General features: G+C 33.8%; 1 protein-coding gene across 1 annotated transcript; it reads left to right on the top strand.

Annotated features, from left to right (window-relative positions):
* The first annotated feature begins 569 nt into the window (after positions 1–569).
* On the top strand, positions 570–1533 carry LOC127115577 (uncharacterized). Its single transcript, XM_051047091.1, has 3 exons — positions 570–720; positions 831–874; positions 1363–1533. The coding sequence occupies exons 1-3, from the start codon at positions 639–641 to the stop codon at positions 1486–1488; spliced, it is 252 nt and encodes an 83-aa protein (XP_050903048.1). The 5' UTR covers positions 570–638; the 3' UTR covers positions 1489–1533.
* Positions 1534–18204: the final 16671 nt, after the last annotated feature.

Here is an 18204-nt window from a genome sequence, read left to right as displayed (position 1 = left end):
ATTCTCTTATTTATAGGACCCGACCTCACATATAGACCGAGATAAGAAAATCGACTCAATTCAACAATTGAAGACATTCGCTTCATTGACACATGCCAAAGAGCTTTTAACAATGTTGGTCATAAAGTTACAAGCACCGAAGAATCTTAAGAAACCATAATAAAAATGAAGGTTTGCTACTAGGAGGATCAATAAAATTAATGGTAAATCAAAGTTAAATTCACACTATTATTCTTAATTTGATTTTATCCTATTCTTAACTAAAAATATTAGTTTATCTATTTATTATTAATCTAAAACATTGTAGAAAATTTAAAATATTTTTGTAATTTAAATATTAATAAATATTACAGAAGTTAGATGAATTAAGCCACAAGTTGTAATTAAAATTATTACAATAAAAAACATTTAACAAATTATCAAATAATTGAACTTAATTTTGTAGCACATATACAAGTACTATTGTTTTTTCCAATATTTAATTACAAAAACATAGCTTTGCCCTTCTATATAAGGAATCTTCCCCTATATCCAAGCCATATCACCAACCTTTGTTATACTCTATAGTTTTCTACTATTGTCTTCCAATAGAATATATAGCTTTTCACACCCTTCTCTAAATCAGTTTTTAGATCTTTATGGAGAAGAAAGCCACCTTCAAATTTGTGTTTTTTCTTTTGATTCTTTCCTATGTATATGTTGCTGCTGTACCTTCAACTAGTAAGCTTCATGATTTTGAACATATTTAGGGTTTTGATGATGCAAACTTTTTTGTTTATATATATAATTTATATACACAATTAAATGACACACATCTTGTGATTATATAGGGATCTCAATGACCAAAGAGATGGATATTGATCTTCAGACTAAGGTATATTCTCCCACTTTCTCTACATACCTCCCTAAGATTCATATATTGTTATTATCATTTATCTAAAAACTTCTAACCAAGAAAATATACCTGCCCTAGCTTCAAGGCATGCTCAACTTTTTCCATTGATTAATGTATATTTGGAATTATAAGGGACTAATACTTTTTTCATTGAGTAGTTCATATTTCATATCAACTTTTTCTGTTGCTAAAGTAAATTATGATTATTTTTGTTAAGCATATGAATTGTGTTCACATTAGTTTTTTTTTTATATAATTATGATGTTCTTCTTATTATTTAGATTTTTTTTTATTAGGATAGAGTATTTTTTTTGTATTTTTAATTTAATATAATTATCTTTTTTTCATGTTCAAGAAAATAAAAAACTAGTTATTGTTTCATTAAGATCCAAGTTTGATTTGCATTTCCTCAAAAAGAAAATTTTGATTGCCATTAATCTTATTCCTTGTTTCTCATGGACTTAAAGAATAATGAAAAGCTCTTTGACATGAAGAATGAATTTGAAGTGGGAAGAATGATGGTGGATATTTCAGATTATCCTGGAACAGGACCAAATCATCGTCATGACCCAAAACCTCCTGGAAAAGCATAACTAGTTAATTTTCCATCTTTTATAAGTTTTGATTGCCCTAGTTTGCTATTAAGTCAGTTGTTTATTTGTACTCTATTTATATATTTCTTTAGGGTACAAACAAGGAAAAAAATTAAATAAGACACTATAATATTTGTTGTCTTTGTTAACATTATTTTGCAACATGTGTAAAATATCTTGTAAAATGTTGTTTTTGCTATAACTATAGACAAAATTTTAAAAAGTGTATATCAAAATTGTAAGAAATCATTGACCACATGCAACTTTTATAAAAAAACACATGATATATTTTAGACAATTTGATTGTTGAAAAGAAAAAATGGTACTTAGAGAATTGTCTAAAATTTGATTGTTGAGAAGAAAAAATGGTACTTTATAGAGAATCGTCTTAAATAATTTAGATGTCTTGTTCTAATCTTTAAAAGTTGAACTTTAATAAAAAAAATTAAAATTAAAAAAAGTTTATAAAGTTTATAAATAACATTAAAATTATAAAAAAGAAAAAATGTTTGTAAAATAAAATTCAATAATATTATTAAAAGTATTATATTATTTTTTAATCAAAATAAGATAAACAAGATCAAGTTATAGATTATATTATATAATATTTTGTTATCAAAATTTTAATAACAACTGAATTGGTATAGACCTTTAATATTTAATTATGTATAGTTAAAATGTCATTATTTAAAAAATTTATAAAATATATTATAAGAGTGACTAATCTTTTTTGTTTTAGAGTTTATGGGACAAATAAATTTATTCTTATAATATCTATTCAAAATATATAACAATATGTTACAAGGCTAGACTAGTGCTTTCGTAAAAAAGTTTGTTTTACATGGAAAATTTGAAGGCTTCAAAGTGGATTCAGACGGGTTTGTGTTGTCGCACTTTCAAAATGGGGATTACATTATGTTGGTTGGGGTCCCGCCTGTTGATAACCTTTTGACTATCAAGACAGTTTTCAGGAGTTTTAAGCTTGTTTCGGGTCTAAAAGTTAATCTTGCCAAGAGCAATCTCTTTGGAGTTAGTGTGAGTAAGTCTTTCTTGGATATGTAATAAGGCTTTCTTCATTGTAAGGTTAACTTTTTCCCTTTCAAATATTTAGGGCTTCCTGTGGGTGCGAGCGAACCCGAAGAAGGGAGGGATTTGGGATCCTCTTATTAAACTAGACTCTAGGAGATTAGTCACTTGGAGGAATAAATTTGTGAGCCTTGGTGGTAGGGTGACTCTTTTGAATTCGGTGTTAAACTTTATCCACGCGTTCTTTTTGTCTTTCATGAAGATGTTAGTCTCGATGTGGAGGAAGTTGGTGGATTTGCAAAGACATTTTCTTTGGAGGGGTTCAAAAGGAGGAACAAAGGTTGTATGGGTTAAATGGGTGGATGTGTGTAAAGCCAAAAGGGCGGATTATTTGGGATGAATTATCTTAGATGTGTAAATATTTCCTTGTTAAGTAAGTGGGGATGAAGGATTCTTTTGGACTTTGCAACGCTTTAGGGTGATATTACCAAGTAGGCACAGTCCCTGGATTTTGAATCTCCTTTGGGAGGTAGGGTGGGAAGTCTTAGGAGAGTGTATGATTTGTTGCAAGATGTTTCCTTCCTAGGATCTCCCTAAGTTAAGGAGTCTGACTGGTTTCCCTCCTCGTGTGTTAAGTTGGTCAGGGACATCCAGAATACCATGTTTTGACATGATGATTAGGTAGGGAATGCATCTCTCTCTCTGTGTTTCTTTTTAAAGGTTTTTTCTTATCTCGAAGTAGAAAACTCGAGTGGTGGGCTCTTTGGTTTTTGGGGTAGGGGATGTCTGGGTCTGGAGTTTCAGATGGAGAAGGTATTTTCGTGTTTGGGAGGATGAGCTCTTTGTCTCTACGTGAAATCTTATCTCATGAGTAGTGAGGTGTGATTAGGTAGATGTTTGGGTGTGGAAGCTAGATAATTCCAGGGCTTTATAGATAGGTCAACTTACGATATCCTTTCAACTTTTGTTAAGGTCATGAAAAATATGACCAAGAGGGTTTTGAGTAGCTTGAGAGGGTTTAGAAGAGTTGGGCACCTGGTAAAGTGGTTGTGTTCTCTTGGAAGTTGATTCAGAATAGGTTTTCGACTAGGCAGAATCTCTTAAAAGGTTGGATTCTCTTTGGCTTTAGTAATAAGGGGTGTGCCTTGTGTGTGGGACATGGGGAGTCGGTCGATTACATCTTTGTGTTATGTGAGGTTGCTTTAGCCATTTGGTATAAAGTCTTTACATGGGTGAGGCAGTCGAGGCCTTTACCTCCGTCGATTTTAGGGGTGTTTTAGTTGTTTAAGGATATGGGTTATGAGAAAAGGCGCCTTTAAACTTGATCTGGATTTGGCATTATGAGGTTTGGGCTATTTGGAAAATGTGGAACAAATTTATCTTTAGCTGGTTAAGCTTGTCGATTACTCAATGGATGTTCTCGAATATCAGTCTGCCTTGGAAATGGGTCCATGCTCATGCTCAGGAGTTTGTTGTTTCTCTGGTTGACCGAGAGCGAGAACCACTCAAGTGACTAGGCATTTAGGGGCGTGTTGAGTGGTCAATTGCCTTCCTTTGGTTTGTGCTTTGTGCAGGTGGTCATGATTTCCTTCCCCGAGTTTGCTTCTCAGGAATTCTAGTGTGTTTGTAGCTTTGAGTTTCTCGAGTGGTTGGTCTGATATGCTTTTGTTTTTTCTTTTCTGGAGGGCTTGTTGTATTTATTTTTGTGTAGTTTTTATTCTTGGTTTTGCGAGGTTTGTTCCTCATGAACATTTCTGCTGCTCTTTGTTTATCTTGTACTTTTTGTAAACAATATTTTTTTAATAACAATATATCATTTCTGTTTGGCTATTAAAAAAAGGTTTATGGAGAGGTCGATAATGATTTTTTATAAATTACACTGCTCCGCAAAACTATCCTAATGTTATGCCTTATTATTCAATCATTGGTTTTGAAATGAGCAAATAATATAAATAAGATATTAGCAAGTTATTGGTCATGTTTTATTTTACGTGTTAGATTAGTATTGTTAACACCGTTAAATCATATATTAACAGAGAGACATAAATAAATAAAAATGTTTAAAACAATGAAAGACTAATTTGAAATATTAATTTGAGTCAAAGATGTGTTTGAGAACAACTTACAAAGATAGAGATCAATTTAAATATTTACTGATACAAATAATAAAATAAAATAAAAGGTATACGTCTTTGGTAACACAGTGATATATGACCATTGCAACTGGAACAAAAAATTAAACAGTCAAACAAATTCAAATTTTATAACTTTTTCTTATATAGGTTTTTCTTTTTGGTTTATTTGGTTATCATATTGTTAGTTAGTTATAACTATAATGATTACTCTCCTATAAAAAGGTTATTGTATATATACAATAGTTTTTCCTTATGTCTAATACCAATTATGTCTTTTCTCTAAACATTCTTTCTGTTTTGGATTTGTTTTCTTTATTAAAGTTTTTTTTCGTTGTTATAGAAGTTAACAAGTTAACATGGTATCAAAGCTCAATTGAGCCTTGAGAGCCATGGATATCTTCCTATTTTTAATGTGATATTTGTTTTCGTATATTTCTTACATTTTTCCTCAATCGAGCCCTGAGGGAATTGAACATAGGATCTTTGATGTAATATACCTTGGGATGATAAAACAACATTCATTAAAAACTCAGACTTATCGTCAGTGCGAAGATATTTTAATGTTGGAGAAAATTTGAGTATGTATAAAAGAAATAAAGTTGAGTAAGTGCTTCCGAGTTTCACTTTTTGTGTCATGAAAATAACTTAAATAAAGCGAGTAAAATCATCAACTAAACTAAGAAAATATCTTTTATTAGTAATGGAAGGTGTGGAATAAGGACCCCAAATATCAACATGAAAAAGAGAAAAAGCACGCAAAGTAGTGTTATTACTATTAGGATAGGGTTAGACGTGTATGCTTAGCTAAGTGACATAAGTGACAAGGCAATTCTTTATTTAATCTATGAGTAATTCTGGGAAAAACAGAAGACAGAGTTTTGTGAACCAATTCAGAAGGATGACCTAACCGTCTACGCAAAAGATTGGATAAAAGAAGTTGAATAGAATAAAAAGTAAAGGGGGGAGCTAAAGGAATGACCTGAGCTTGAAGAACATAAAGGTATCCGTTACTATCAACTAAACCAATCAGGTTCCTAGAATTTTTCTACAAAATAGGACATTGAGTATTAGTGAATATTACATGACAAATGGAAGAATATATAAGTTTGGTTGCCAAAATCAAATTATCATTGAATGTATGGATGTAGTAAACATGAGTCAATGATAAGGAATTGGAGAGATAAAAAGTTTCATCAATATTATTTAAGATGGTATAATGTGAGATACTGGATCAAACTCTAGTATGGTCGAATGGTAGCTTCTTGGTTCGACAACTCGACTAGACCTTAGCATACCATCGAAGTCTATTCACATGTTGTAGTCGAAATATGCTAGGATTGTTAGCATGTCGAATTGGGCCTGTTTGTTATGTCTGATTATTTAAGTTTGTTTGTTCTCTAAGTTAACTTGTGTAATTGGCTTATGTGTAAAAGCTCATTATTAGTATGTTAGTTTTCTTATAAATAGCATACTATTCTCTCATCATTGCACAATGCAAATCCAAATTAGGGTGAAAAAGGTTATTTACTATTCTGTAACACTTGTAATCTTGTTTCGAAGAGAAAGTAAAGAATAGCAGTTTATAACCATTTTCATTGTGTTCTTATTGTTTTCTTCTTTTCTACCCCTGTGGGTTTCTTATCGATCAAGAAACTAATTATAGTTTGTAATTTCGGCATCTCTTACATAATAAATTGGTGTGGTGAGTGTGGAGAAGATGTCGTCAACAAAGTATGAGATTGAAAAGTTCACCGGAGTGAACGATTTTGGTCTGTGGCACTTGAAGATGAAAGCCCTACTTTTCAGCAGGGTTATTTAGAAGCGTTGAAGGGAGTCGTAAACATGGATGTTGCATTAAAGGATAAAGAAAAATTGACTATGGTAGAGAAATACCATAACTCCATATTATTGAGCCTTGGTGATAAGGTTCTTCGACAGGTTTTAAAGGAGACGACGGTGTCGAGTCTTTTGTAGGAACCCGAAAGTTTGTACATGACCAAATCGTTGGTCAATCGCCTCTTCCTGAAGCAAGTTATTGTTGGTGTAAGCCCTAGAAGCCAATACTTTTGGTACTTGTATCGAATTATTTATTAATAATAAAAGGCTTTTTCTTTATTATGTTTGTTTAATAAAGTCCCTAGAATAGCTAGTCCGTTTAATGTATCAAGTATGACTTAATCATGAGATCACATTAAACATAAGGACATTATTCTTAAAGTATCCATAGTCGAGCTTTATTGTGAAGTGGGATAACATTAAAGCATTAAGACTATTATGTATATAGACTGATGATCACATCTCATGGATCATGGATAAGGAGTTATCAAGTCTTAAGCATAGGTATGAATATTAAGAGTAATATTTATACTGGATTGACCCATTATGAGAATACTATATAGAATTTTATGCAAAGTGTCATAAGTTATTCTCATGGTGATAATGGTGTATACCACCCTTCGACCTGAAACCACTATGGACCCTAGATGTAGAGTCGAGTGCCTTATTGTTGATCAAACATTGTCCGTAACTGGATGACCATAAAGACAGTTGATGGGTACTCCACGAAGCATGCTAAGGGACATGAGTGACCTAGATGGAATTTGCCCATCCTGCGTAACAGGATAAATGTCTATGGGCCCAATATTGAACTGGACAAGGATGACACGGTCTATGCCTTGTGTTCAATATAGACATAAGGGCAAAAGGGTAATTATACACATAATTATTATCACAGAAGGATTTGTCAGATCACATGACATTTTCATGTCTTGGGTAGCAGTGATGTGTTGCTAGATACCGCTCACTGTTTATTATGTTAAGTACGTGATTTAATATAATTGTCAATGCTGCGAAAACCTACAGGGTCACACACAAAGGACGGATTGATGAGAGATAGAGTAACTAAGGAATACTGTAATGTACGGTGCCCTTTAGTGAATTGTAGAACATCGTAAGGTACGATGTACTTAAGTAGAATATGAAATATGGTAAGGTACCACGTGCTTAAGTGATTTTGGCATATTATAAGATATGGGCCATATACACTTGAGTGGGCTTTTTAGCTTGCAGCCCACACAAGTGGTTCTATAAATAGAACCCTTGTGTAGAAGCATTTGTGTAGTTGCAATTTCGTTTCTCTCTCTCTCTCTCTCTCTCTCTCTCTCTCTCTCTCACTCACTCAAAGCCTTCATTTGTAGAAGCTAGCACTGAGATTGAAGGAATCCGTTCGTGTGGACTGAGTAGAGGCGTTGTCATTGTTCAACATTCGTGATCGCTCCGTAGATCTGCATCAAAGGTTACAATCTCCATAAGAGGTAACGATTCTATCAATGATCATGCCCATTCGTAAGGATCATTAAAGGAGAAATTTTAAATTCCGCTGCGTTTTGGATCGCCCTTCTCCTTCAGTTATGTATTCATTCAAGATGAGTGGAGACAAAGTTCTGGCTGAGCAGTTGGATATGTTCAACAAGCTGATTCTTGGTCTTAAAATTATCGATGTAAAAATCAAGGATTAAGATCAAGCGTTGTTATTGTTGTGTGTTTTGCCCATAACACATGCTCATCTCAAAGAAACTCTCTTGTATGGAAAAGCGTCTTTGACCTTTGAAAAATTTCCATCAGCCTTGTACTCTAAGGATTTGAACGAACGAAGGGCACATGCCATCTTCGAATGGTGAAGTTCTATAGGGTAAGGCGAAATTCACAAAGAGAGATGGAAATTTCGACTAGAAGAAGGGTAAAAGTCAGTAGAAGTCTTATAGTGGTGATGCATCTGGTATTCGATATTATCACTGTAACAAGGAGGATCATACAAGATAAGTATGCCCTGAATGCCTGAAAGATCATGAAGGTAAGGATAATGGCAACGCAACCATTGTTCAAGATGATTTCGACTCATCTGATGTTCTTATGGTTTCAAGCGGCGACTCAAGTAAAGAGTGGATTATGGATTCAGGTTGCACTTTGCACATGACTCAAAACAAAGACTTGTTCAATGAACTATGTGATATGTATTTATTGGAAACAATAAAGCTTGCAAGATTGCAGGTGTTGGATCTGTGAGATTCAAGCTCCATGATGAGTCAATAAGGTTGTTGATTGAAGTAAGGTATGTACCTGATTTGAAGAGAAATTTGATTTCTCTTGGTGAATTTGACAAGAAAGGATATGTTTTCCAAGGAGAGAAAAATATTCTAAAAGTCATGAAGGGGTGGAAGGAAGCCTTAAGAGGCGTGAAGAAATAAGGCTTGTATACCCTTGAGGCTAAGTTATCAGTGGTTCTGCAAATGTTGCATCCACGAAACCTTTGTCGAAGACAGAAATTTGGCACATGAGATTAGGCCATGCCATTGAAAGGGGTCTGATCGAATTGGGGAAACAAAATTTACTTGGTGGAGACAAATTCGAAAAACTGAAGTTTTGTGAAACATGTGTATTTGGAAAATCTTGCAGAGTGAAGTTCAATAAAGGAAAACAAAGAACACATGGATCCCTTAATTATATCCATGCTGATCTTTGGGGGCATGTGAGGTGTCTATCACATTCAGGATAAAGGTATTTTCTATCCATAGTTGATGATTACTCCAGAAAGTTATGGGTATTAATCCAAAAGACTAAGGATGAAACTTTTGAGAACTTCAAAAGTTGGAAGACTCTAGTCGAAAATCAGACTGACAGTAAGGTCAAGAGGTCGAGAACCGACAATGGCCTTGAATTGTACAATAAGGCGTTCGACAGTTTTTGTGCAGCCTCCGATATTTCAAGGCACAAAACTATTGTAGGTACTCCCCAACAAAATGGTCTGGCTGAAAGGTTTAATCAAGACATTTTAGAAAGAGTTAGATGCATGTTGATTAGTGTTGGGTCAAAGAAGGTGTTTTGGGCAGAAGTTGTTTCGACGACAACATATATGATAAACATATGTCCTTCGACTGTGTTAGATTAGAAGACACATGAAGGAATTTGGTAGGGAAATCCACCAGATCTCGACAAACTTAGAGTATTTTGATGCATAGGCCATGCTTACATTATGCAGGACAAGGTCGAATCTAAATCTTTGAGATGCATGTTCATGGGATACCCTGAAGGAGTCAAAGCTTATAGGCTATGGTGCTTAGAGCCATGTCGCAAGAGGTGTATCACCAGCCGAGGTGTAGTTTTCAATGAAGCTGAGATGGATTTCAAGAACATGGATGATCCTAGTCAAAATGCACAGATATCTGAAGGAGAGATGGAATAAGAAGAGATTCATGTTGAGGTGGAGCATGTCAATGCTGGATTGTGTATCCCATATCAAGTTGAAGAAGAAGCACAAGATGCTGAAGATACTGAGGAAGATGAGGAAACTGTCGATGACTACCTGTTGGCAAGAGACATGCCGAGAACAATCATCAAGCCACCTTAAAGACTTGGGTATGCAGATCTCATAGCTTATGCCTTAATCTCTACAAGTGAGGTTCTACATGAAGAACCTATAGACTATAAGGAAGTTATGAGGAGTCGAAATAAGACTGAATGACTAAAGTCCATGGATGATGAGATGAAGTCTCTTCATGATAACCACGCTTGGGAACTACTCAAGAAACCTGTTGAAGCCAAATTAGTCTGTTGTAAGTGGATTTTCAAAGTTAAGAAAGGAATCGAAGGAGTGGCGTCAAAGAGATACAAGGCAAGGTTTGTCGCAAGGGGGGTCACTCAAAAAGAAGGTTTCAAATTTAATGATGTGTTCTCTCTTGTTGTGAAGCACTGGTCCATTCGAATGTTACTTGTCATAGTGGCATAATTCAACCTAGAATTGGAACAAATGGATGTGAAGACTGCTTTCTTGTATGGAGATTTAGATGAAACAATCCTGATGAGGCAACCTGATGGGTATGCAGAAAAGGGTAAGGAATATTATGTGTGACAGCTGAATAAATCTTTATATGGACTAAAATAATTTTCTCGACAGTGGAATATGAAATTTGACAAGTTCATGGTACACATAGGTTTCATTAGAAGTCAGTTCGACCACTGTGTTTACTTCATATTTCGACACAGAAATTCATTTTTTATTTTGTTGCTTTATGTGGATGATATTCTCATAGAAAGCAACAATGTCGAGGATGTAATGAAGGTGAAGGCTAGACTCAATAAGATGTTTTATATGAAGGATTTGAGAGCAACATCCAGGATTCTTGGGATTGACATTCGAAGAGACAAAAAGAATTCAAAATTATGCTTATCTCAAGAGAAATGCCTATAGAAGATTCTCGACAAGTTTGGTATGTTGAATTCAAAGCCTGTTGTGACTCTGGCAAACCCTCAATTCAAGTTGAGTACAGATCAATATCCCAGTACTAATTTGGAAAGAGATTATATGAATAGCATCCCATATGCTAACATAGTAGGTTCTTTGATGTATGTTATGGTTTGTATTAGACCCGATATAACATATGCAGTAAGTTTTGTAATCAGGTACATGGTGAATCCTGAAAAGGCTCACTGGCAAGCATTAAAGTGGATTATAAGGTACATAAATTGGTCTCTGAACAGAGTCTTGATTTATGGTGGAGCATATGGTGAAAATAGTAAAGCAGAAATCGAAGGGTATGTCAACTCTGATTATGCAGGTTGTATGGATTCTAGAAAATCTATTTCTGGATATGTTTTCACTATGTTTGGCACAACAATTAGTTGGAAAGCAATACTTCAGAAGGTTGTTGCTTTATCGACCACTGAAGCGAAACACATCGCCCTCACTGAAGCTGAAAGAAGCATTGGGGCTTGAAGGTTCTGCTAAGGAACTAAAACTTCAAGTTTGAGTTATCACTATTAAATGTGATAGTCAAAGTGATGTACATATGTAGAAGAATTCAGCCTATCATGAGCGAACCAAACACATCGATGTGAGGTTGTATTTCATCAGAGGGGTAATCGAGCATGGAGAAGTCAAAGTGCTGAAGGTTTAGACAGGTCACAATGTTGCTAATATGATCACTAAGATATTACCAAGTTACAAGTTTTTTCACTGTATGTAGTTGGTAAAGCTGCATGAAGAAAGCTAGCTTATTCACTTGATGTTATAGAGGTTGTTTTAAGGTGGAGATTTATGAGATATTGGACTAAACTCTAGTATGGTCGAAGGGTACCTTCTTGGTTCGACAATTCGACAGGACCTTAGCATGTTATCGAAGTCTGTTCACATGTTATAGTCGAAATATGCTAAGATTGTTAGCATGTCGAATTCGGCCTGTTTGTTATGCCCAATTGTTTAAGTTAGCTTGTTCTCTAAGTTAACTTGTGTATTGGGCTTGTGTGTAAAAGCCCATTAGTTTAGTATATTAGTTTTCTTATAAATAGCATACTAGTCTCTCAATATTGCACAATGCAAATCCTAATTAGGGTGAAGGATGTTATTTTCTATTCTGTAACACTTGTAATCTTGTTTCAAAGAGAAAGTAAAGAATAGCAGTTTATAACCATTTTCATTGTATTCTTATTGTTTTCTTCTTTTCTATCCTTGTGGGTTTCTTATCGATCAAGAAATTAATTATACTTTATAATTTCGACATCATTTTCACAACATATAACCATCTGGTAATGCCATATTAATAGAAGATATAAAAGAATAAGATGTGAAATTAGATAGATTATAAGTGATGTGATGAGTAGCACCTGTATCAAATACCCAATATACACATGGATTACCATCCATGGATGTGGAGACATACTTAACGTGGGAGAGGGAAGATTCAAAAACAATAGGTGAATGAGAAGAAACTTGTTGATTAAGGAATTGAAGAATGTGATTGTAGTGATCTTGAAGAGGTGCTATGGATTTATGAGAATCTTGAATATAGTTAGAAGACGCTTCAATAGGTGTGCATTCGGGGTTGTTGTTGATGTAAGGTTTTAAACTCTTGTAATTATAACCCAATGGATAGTCATGTTTCATGAAACAGATCTCCACAATGTGATTGGTGCATCCATAATCTGTGCAAATGCGCTAAGAAAAAGATTCATGTCTCGTGTTTGAACAACCACGACCACAAGATGAGTGTATCACGGGATGATTGAAATTTCATAACCATAATCAAAAGGAGCGGGAGTAACAAAACGGCGTTCCTAACTTAAAACTAGACTCTATTACTATATTGAAATAGCATTAAGAGAAAAAATATATTTCATTATTATTAAATGACTTCGTCAATATAAGAGTAACGAATGTATTTATACCCATAAAGCGGGAGCTTTAAACTAATGATGATGACCCACATGGACTAAATTTCATAGCATCAAACATATTTCCTTACCAAGTGATTCTTGCATTAGCAACAAAAAATTCTAAGTAAACCAAGATGATGACACATTAACATTTAACACCCCACAAGGGATCACCTAACACCATGGAAGGGATAAAGGTTGCCGTTCTTATTATGGCTACTCTTATTAATGACACGTTGTAGATTCTTTATAAATATATTACCCAATTATTGAAGTTTTAGTGTAACCCAACCAAACGCGTAGAGACCCAAAAAACAACATTAAACATGCATCTATCTAACTCCAATTTGTTTAAGTAATGAATGAATCTACAAGACATGTGTCTGGATTTTTGTTATCGAATTGAACCTTTTTATGATGACAGTTTTAGAGCTAAGCTAATATGGGGTGGACACATCTTGGCAAGATTAATTTCGTACAATGGTACTCAATTATGCAACTTATATATTCTCTTTAGGACAATGGACCAAAGTAGTGTGTGTCTTTCATATATATAATCTGTTCAAATAATAATGTAGTTTTTCTTTCCAATTAGAGTATTACTATGACATAGTTATATCTGATTAATAAGATCAACGATAGATATTATATTTTGTTGTGAAAAATCGTTAGAATAATTTAGAGTATTTTTTAACTTATTTATACGGAATTTAATATTTGAGGATAAAAAATAATAGCAACTAAAATAAATAACGAATTTTTTATCTTATTTTCTGAAGTGGAAAAACACTTTATGAAAAATCAAAAGTAACCTTTTAAATTTTAGAGATATATTTTCGGATATACAATGCATAACTTTTATGACATACCAAATGAGTGACATTCCAGATTAACACAAAGTTATTTCAGAGATGTATCTTAGGGAATTTTCAATATTCGTTATAGTTTTTCGTCATCAATTAAGTTTGTAATTGTGCATTAATATTAATGTAGTGTAATATATACAATTTCAAATATTTTAATACATTTTTTTATGTTTGCCAAAACATTTATTTATTTGTTAAATAAAACACTCATGTTCTGTTTTCTGCCTGATTCAGTAGATATTTCGGAGATGTATGTTCGGAATAAGGTAATAGGGTGGTATCGAAAATGTATCTCTGAAACCAGTACTGATATATGATAGAATTTTTTAGGTTCATATTTGTCTACAACTTCTATAAATTTAGACTCTTGTCTTTTGTTTCAAATGTCACAAATAAACATCATTTTGTAAGTCGCAATTGCCTCCTTCTCTAGCGCGACACCCGAGCAAAAGTTTAAGCTCAACGAGTACACCTTTTTTGCAGACCTGCAATACGAAGTGCATAATCTCATACCTTACATAGATAATAAAAAAATTGTAAAGCTCGAGCATCGTTCACCGTCAATTAACAACGAAGGCAAGATTGAGCTCAACAACTATGAGCTCAAGACAGATGTAGATGTAAAGGCTATGTGGAATACATTTTTCCATGTCGAAACAAAAGTTCCGATCGAGTTGGAAGAGACGATTTTAAGATCGGTCGAAGTATTATGAAGATGTTGAAGCGTCCATCTGAATATTGAAATGTAATGTTTGATTTTATGTTGACATCACCTATGTAATGTTGATTTTAGGTTATGACTGCTAATTTTATTTTGTCAAAATACAACTTTCTGGTTTTCTGCTTCTATTTCTGTTTCATAATGTTATGAAAATGCATCTACGGATCGATTCCGGAGATGCCTCTCCAGATATAAAAAAGTCACACTCATAGGGCGTGACTTAGAATTGGCCTAGGATGTGTGTGCTTGGGGTGCGTCTAGAGATGCATCTCCAAAATCTAGGGACATTTTAGTATTTTCACGTGGTGCCCTAATTAATATATAGGATGAATTAAGAAATCCCCAATAAATAGCGTAAAGCAATACAATAACCTTTCAAAAGTGAAAGTAAACTCACACCAAAGCAGAATAAGATAAAAAACAAGAAATACAATAATTTGTTTATTCATTTCAATCTAACGATCTACTCTATAGGATAGACAAAAACTTTAATTCACTATACTTCCAAAAATGTTACAAAAAATTAAAAACGTGTTACGAGAAAATCCTCACTCATATTCTCAAGAACAAATCGTATTTCTTACGCGAGTGATTCTCAATATCTCAAACTCTTTATAGGTGAGTAACGCAAGCCCAAGATGTTTAGAAATGTTTCAAAATCCACTTAAATAGTTCTAAGGGTTTCTCAAATTTCAAGAGCTCCAATGAATGTCAACTCATTGCCTCTCTAAGTTTATTGATGATTCCTAACTCTTCTTTTTGTCTTCAACTGTAAAATTATAAAGGTTGTTTCTCAAAGAGTGGTAGATACATATTTATAATTGTTAAAATCCAACAAATATTTAACGGACCCATAACACAACCCATAAATTGATAGAATAAAAAATGAGTAAATATCTTATAATACGCATTATATTAATTTAGAGTATCTTTGAGTATCTCTAAAATAATATAAAATATATTTATAATATCCTAATATTAATGAACGTATCAGCGAACTAAAACAATTAAGTATGATATCGGCGAACCACTCAAACAAAATTTGAATTGTCATCAAACATGTGTCACCTCCAATGACTAGACCATCGGCGCCATCGAACAATCGAACTCCACCGGACAACCCCCAACCACCACCTGCTCATTCGCATCCGCAACCCCGATATATTATGTTTACTTTTTGTATGATTTTTTGCCATTTTGATTTCTACAACCTTGAAACATGTTTCCTTTCTCTTTATCACTAGATTTTATGAAATACTCAACAATTTTCACCTTGATATGAAAATGTGGTGATGCTAATTTATCCATCAACCACCTTGTCGATCTCTGCCATGTTGAATCATTATTCAACAATCTTGATCAAGCTCAAACCACACTTGAGCCTTGATCTTGTCACTTGCACCAACTTTCTTCCTTCACCCTTTCCTACTTAAGTAATCTAACAAGCTCGCAACACGGTTCTTCATTCATAATTGAATTTGCTTCATTTTGAATGCCCCCTTGAAGGTTCATGTTTCTGAGTTTTGTGTCCCTTTGAAATGGTAAAATATCCTTCCTTACCTTATCATAAGTCAAATGATAAGCATATGCCTCTGTAATTGTTCTCTCGCCATTATTAGTTTCCATAGTAGGAAACTCCACCTCAAACTGAGTCTTTTTTACCATAGTTTCTTAAAGCCTTATGCCCAATTCTTTAGTCTTATTTCCCTAATAAGACCCACTAAAATAATAGATCAGTAATTGATGAACTTAGATCCTTTAGGTTCCACTCCCAATAGCTCAAAACCTTTCCCATCACTTGGATAACCATCAGGTTGAATTAGCTTGATTTGCTTAATAGTAAAAATAGTTGGCAACCTTTAAATAAAAGTAGTATGTAGGTTACCTACTACAAACTTTCATAAGCATTTGGAAGTTTATTCTTGATCTGTAAATGACCACCTACCAACCATGCAAATTGTTTTGGCACCAACCTTACATTAAAAAATCAATTATAACTCAATGGTAACATGAATCTTTATCCATTGTCTTCTGTAAAATTCATTAGAGTGATCTAAAACAACCTCTAGACATCCACCATGCCATGAATTTAAAATCCCATAGCTTGTTCTTGTCATAAAAATCTTCACTACTTGATGAGGAATTAACAACAATATTGTGTGGACATATGTGCTTTCCAGTAATGAAGTTAATGATCTTGCTGACAACCTTCCTAGTGTTTTAATGACGACAACACTAATGAATTTTTAAGTTTGTGTGATATATTTCTAACTCTTTGATGGTGGTGATTAACTTGAATATATCTTAGGAATCACCAAGTAGAAGATTCAAGGTTCCGGTAAAGTTCTTATTGACACGCCGCAAGTTCATGGCTATGCGAAGTAGTAAAATATTATCGAACCATGAGGATCAATGAATTGAATTCGAACTCCGGTCTATATGTGTATATCTAGAGAGATAAAAAAAATTGAGGTTTTGTAAAATAGCTTATTTAAAAATAACTTATCGTAAAAATAACTTAAATGAAAATCACTTCAATTATAATGAAACAAACAAGACTTGGGGTCACAATTCTTACTCTGATATCTCTGTATGATCTAATTCACTTCTATTACGAGAGTTCTGACATGATTTATAGAAAATAGATAAATATGGACAACACTTACTTTCTAGGTGTTTTTCCCTATCGATGACGAATATTTCGTCTGCTTTCGAATGAGCAGATTATTTTTCAAAGATTCGTTACTTTTGCAAAATTATAAAATTTGGAAATTTTCTCAACCTCATCCAATAACTTTCATTTTATCAGACTCGACTGTATAAAAACCTGGGCTCTAGTGCTGATACATATCCTCTCAAACTACGATCAATACCTGAGAACTCTTTACTTTCGTACAAGGGTTGGAATACATGAACTCAGGTATTAAAATTAGTATGCACAAAAACTGTCGTAATCAACTTGTGATAGATCATACAAATTATCATGATATATGCCACATGGCCCTTAGTCCCTAATGGACTACTCATTCATGGTTATGGGTAACACAATCAAAGTAATATTCATCATAAATATCACAATAAACAAATGAAATATTGAAAATGATAAATAAAACCTGATTGAATAAACCTTGATCTAGTGCTCCAATGGAGACTTGAGTACAGAGAATGTAAAATACAAAATACGTGAAAACTAGGAAATAAAAAATGGGATCCCTAAACTCAAGACCAACTATGAGTTTTAAAGAAAATTCTAATCATGGACTAAAATCTCAATGATAAATGACCATTACATAAGAAATATTGGATCCGAACGTGTAAAAATTCCAAAATAGATGAAATCGATTCGGAAAAGAAAACAAATCGGGAGAGATCTCGTCACCCTACTACGGCTCATAGTAGGTGAAACAGCCGCCTGTAGCAGGTGTTACGGCTGCCCGTAGAAGCCCTGTAGATTTTGTATTGGGAATTCCCAACTTTTTACTTTTTCTCGTGTTTTGCTCAGTTTTGTTCCTCTTTCGCCCCAAATACTTATTAAAACTTGAAAACGTCAAATACATACTACCAAAGCATAAAACATGAAACGGAAGTAAATCGGACAAAAACGAAAAAATACTAAAGCAAAACAACTAGTAAAAATGGTGTGAAAACCACTTATCACTTATATGAGCGGTCCATATGGAAAAGGAACTTAAAATCTTCAGAGTTGTGAAAGAGAGAAAGTGTGAAAGCTCATCTGGTCGTGTTTGTCTAAGTGACCAGA

Source organism: Lathyrus oleraceus, chromosome 1 (genome assembly GCF_024323335.1).
Source record: "Lathyrus oleraceus cultivar Zhongwan6 chromosome 1, CAAS_Psat_ZW6_1.0, whole genome shotgun sequence".
NCBI classification, from domain to species: Eukaryota; Viridiplantae; Streptophyta; class Magnoliopsida; order Fabales; family Fabaceae; genus Lathyrus; species Lathyrus oleraceus.
Note: the sequence above shows the minus strand (reverse complement) of the source record. Positions and strands in the feature narration are given on the sequence as shown.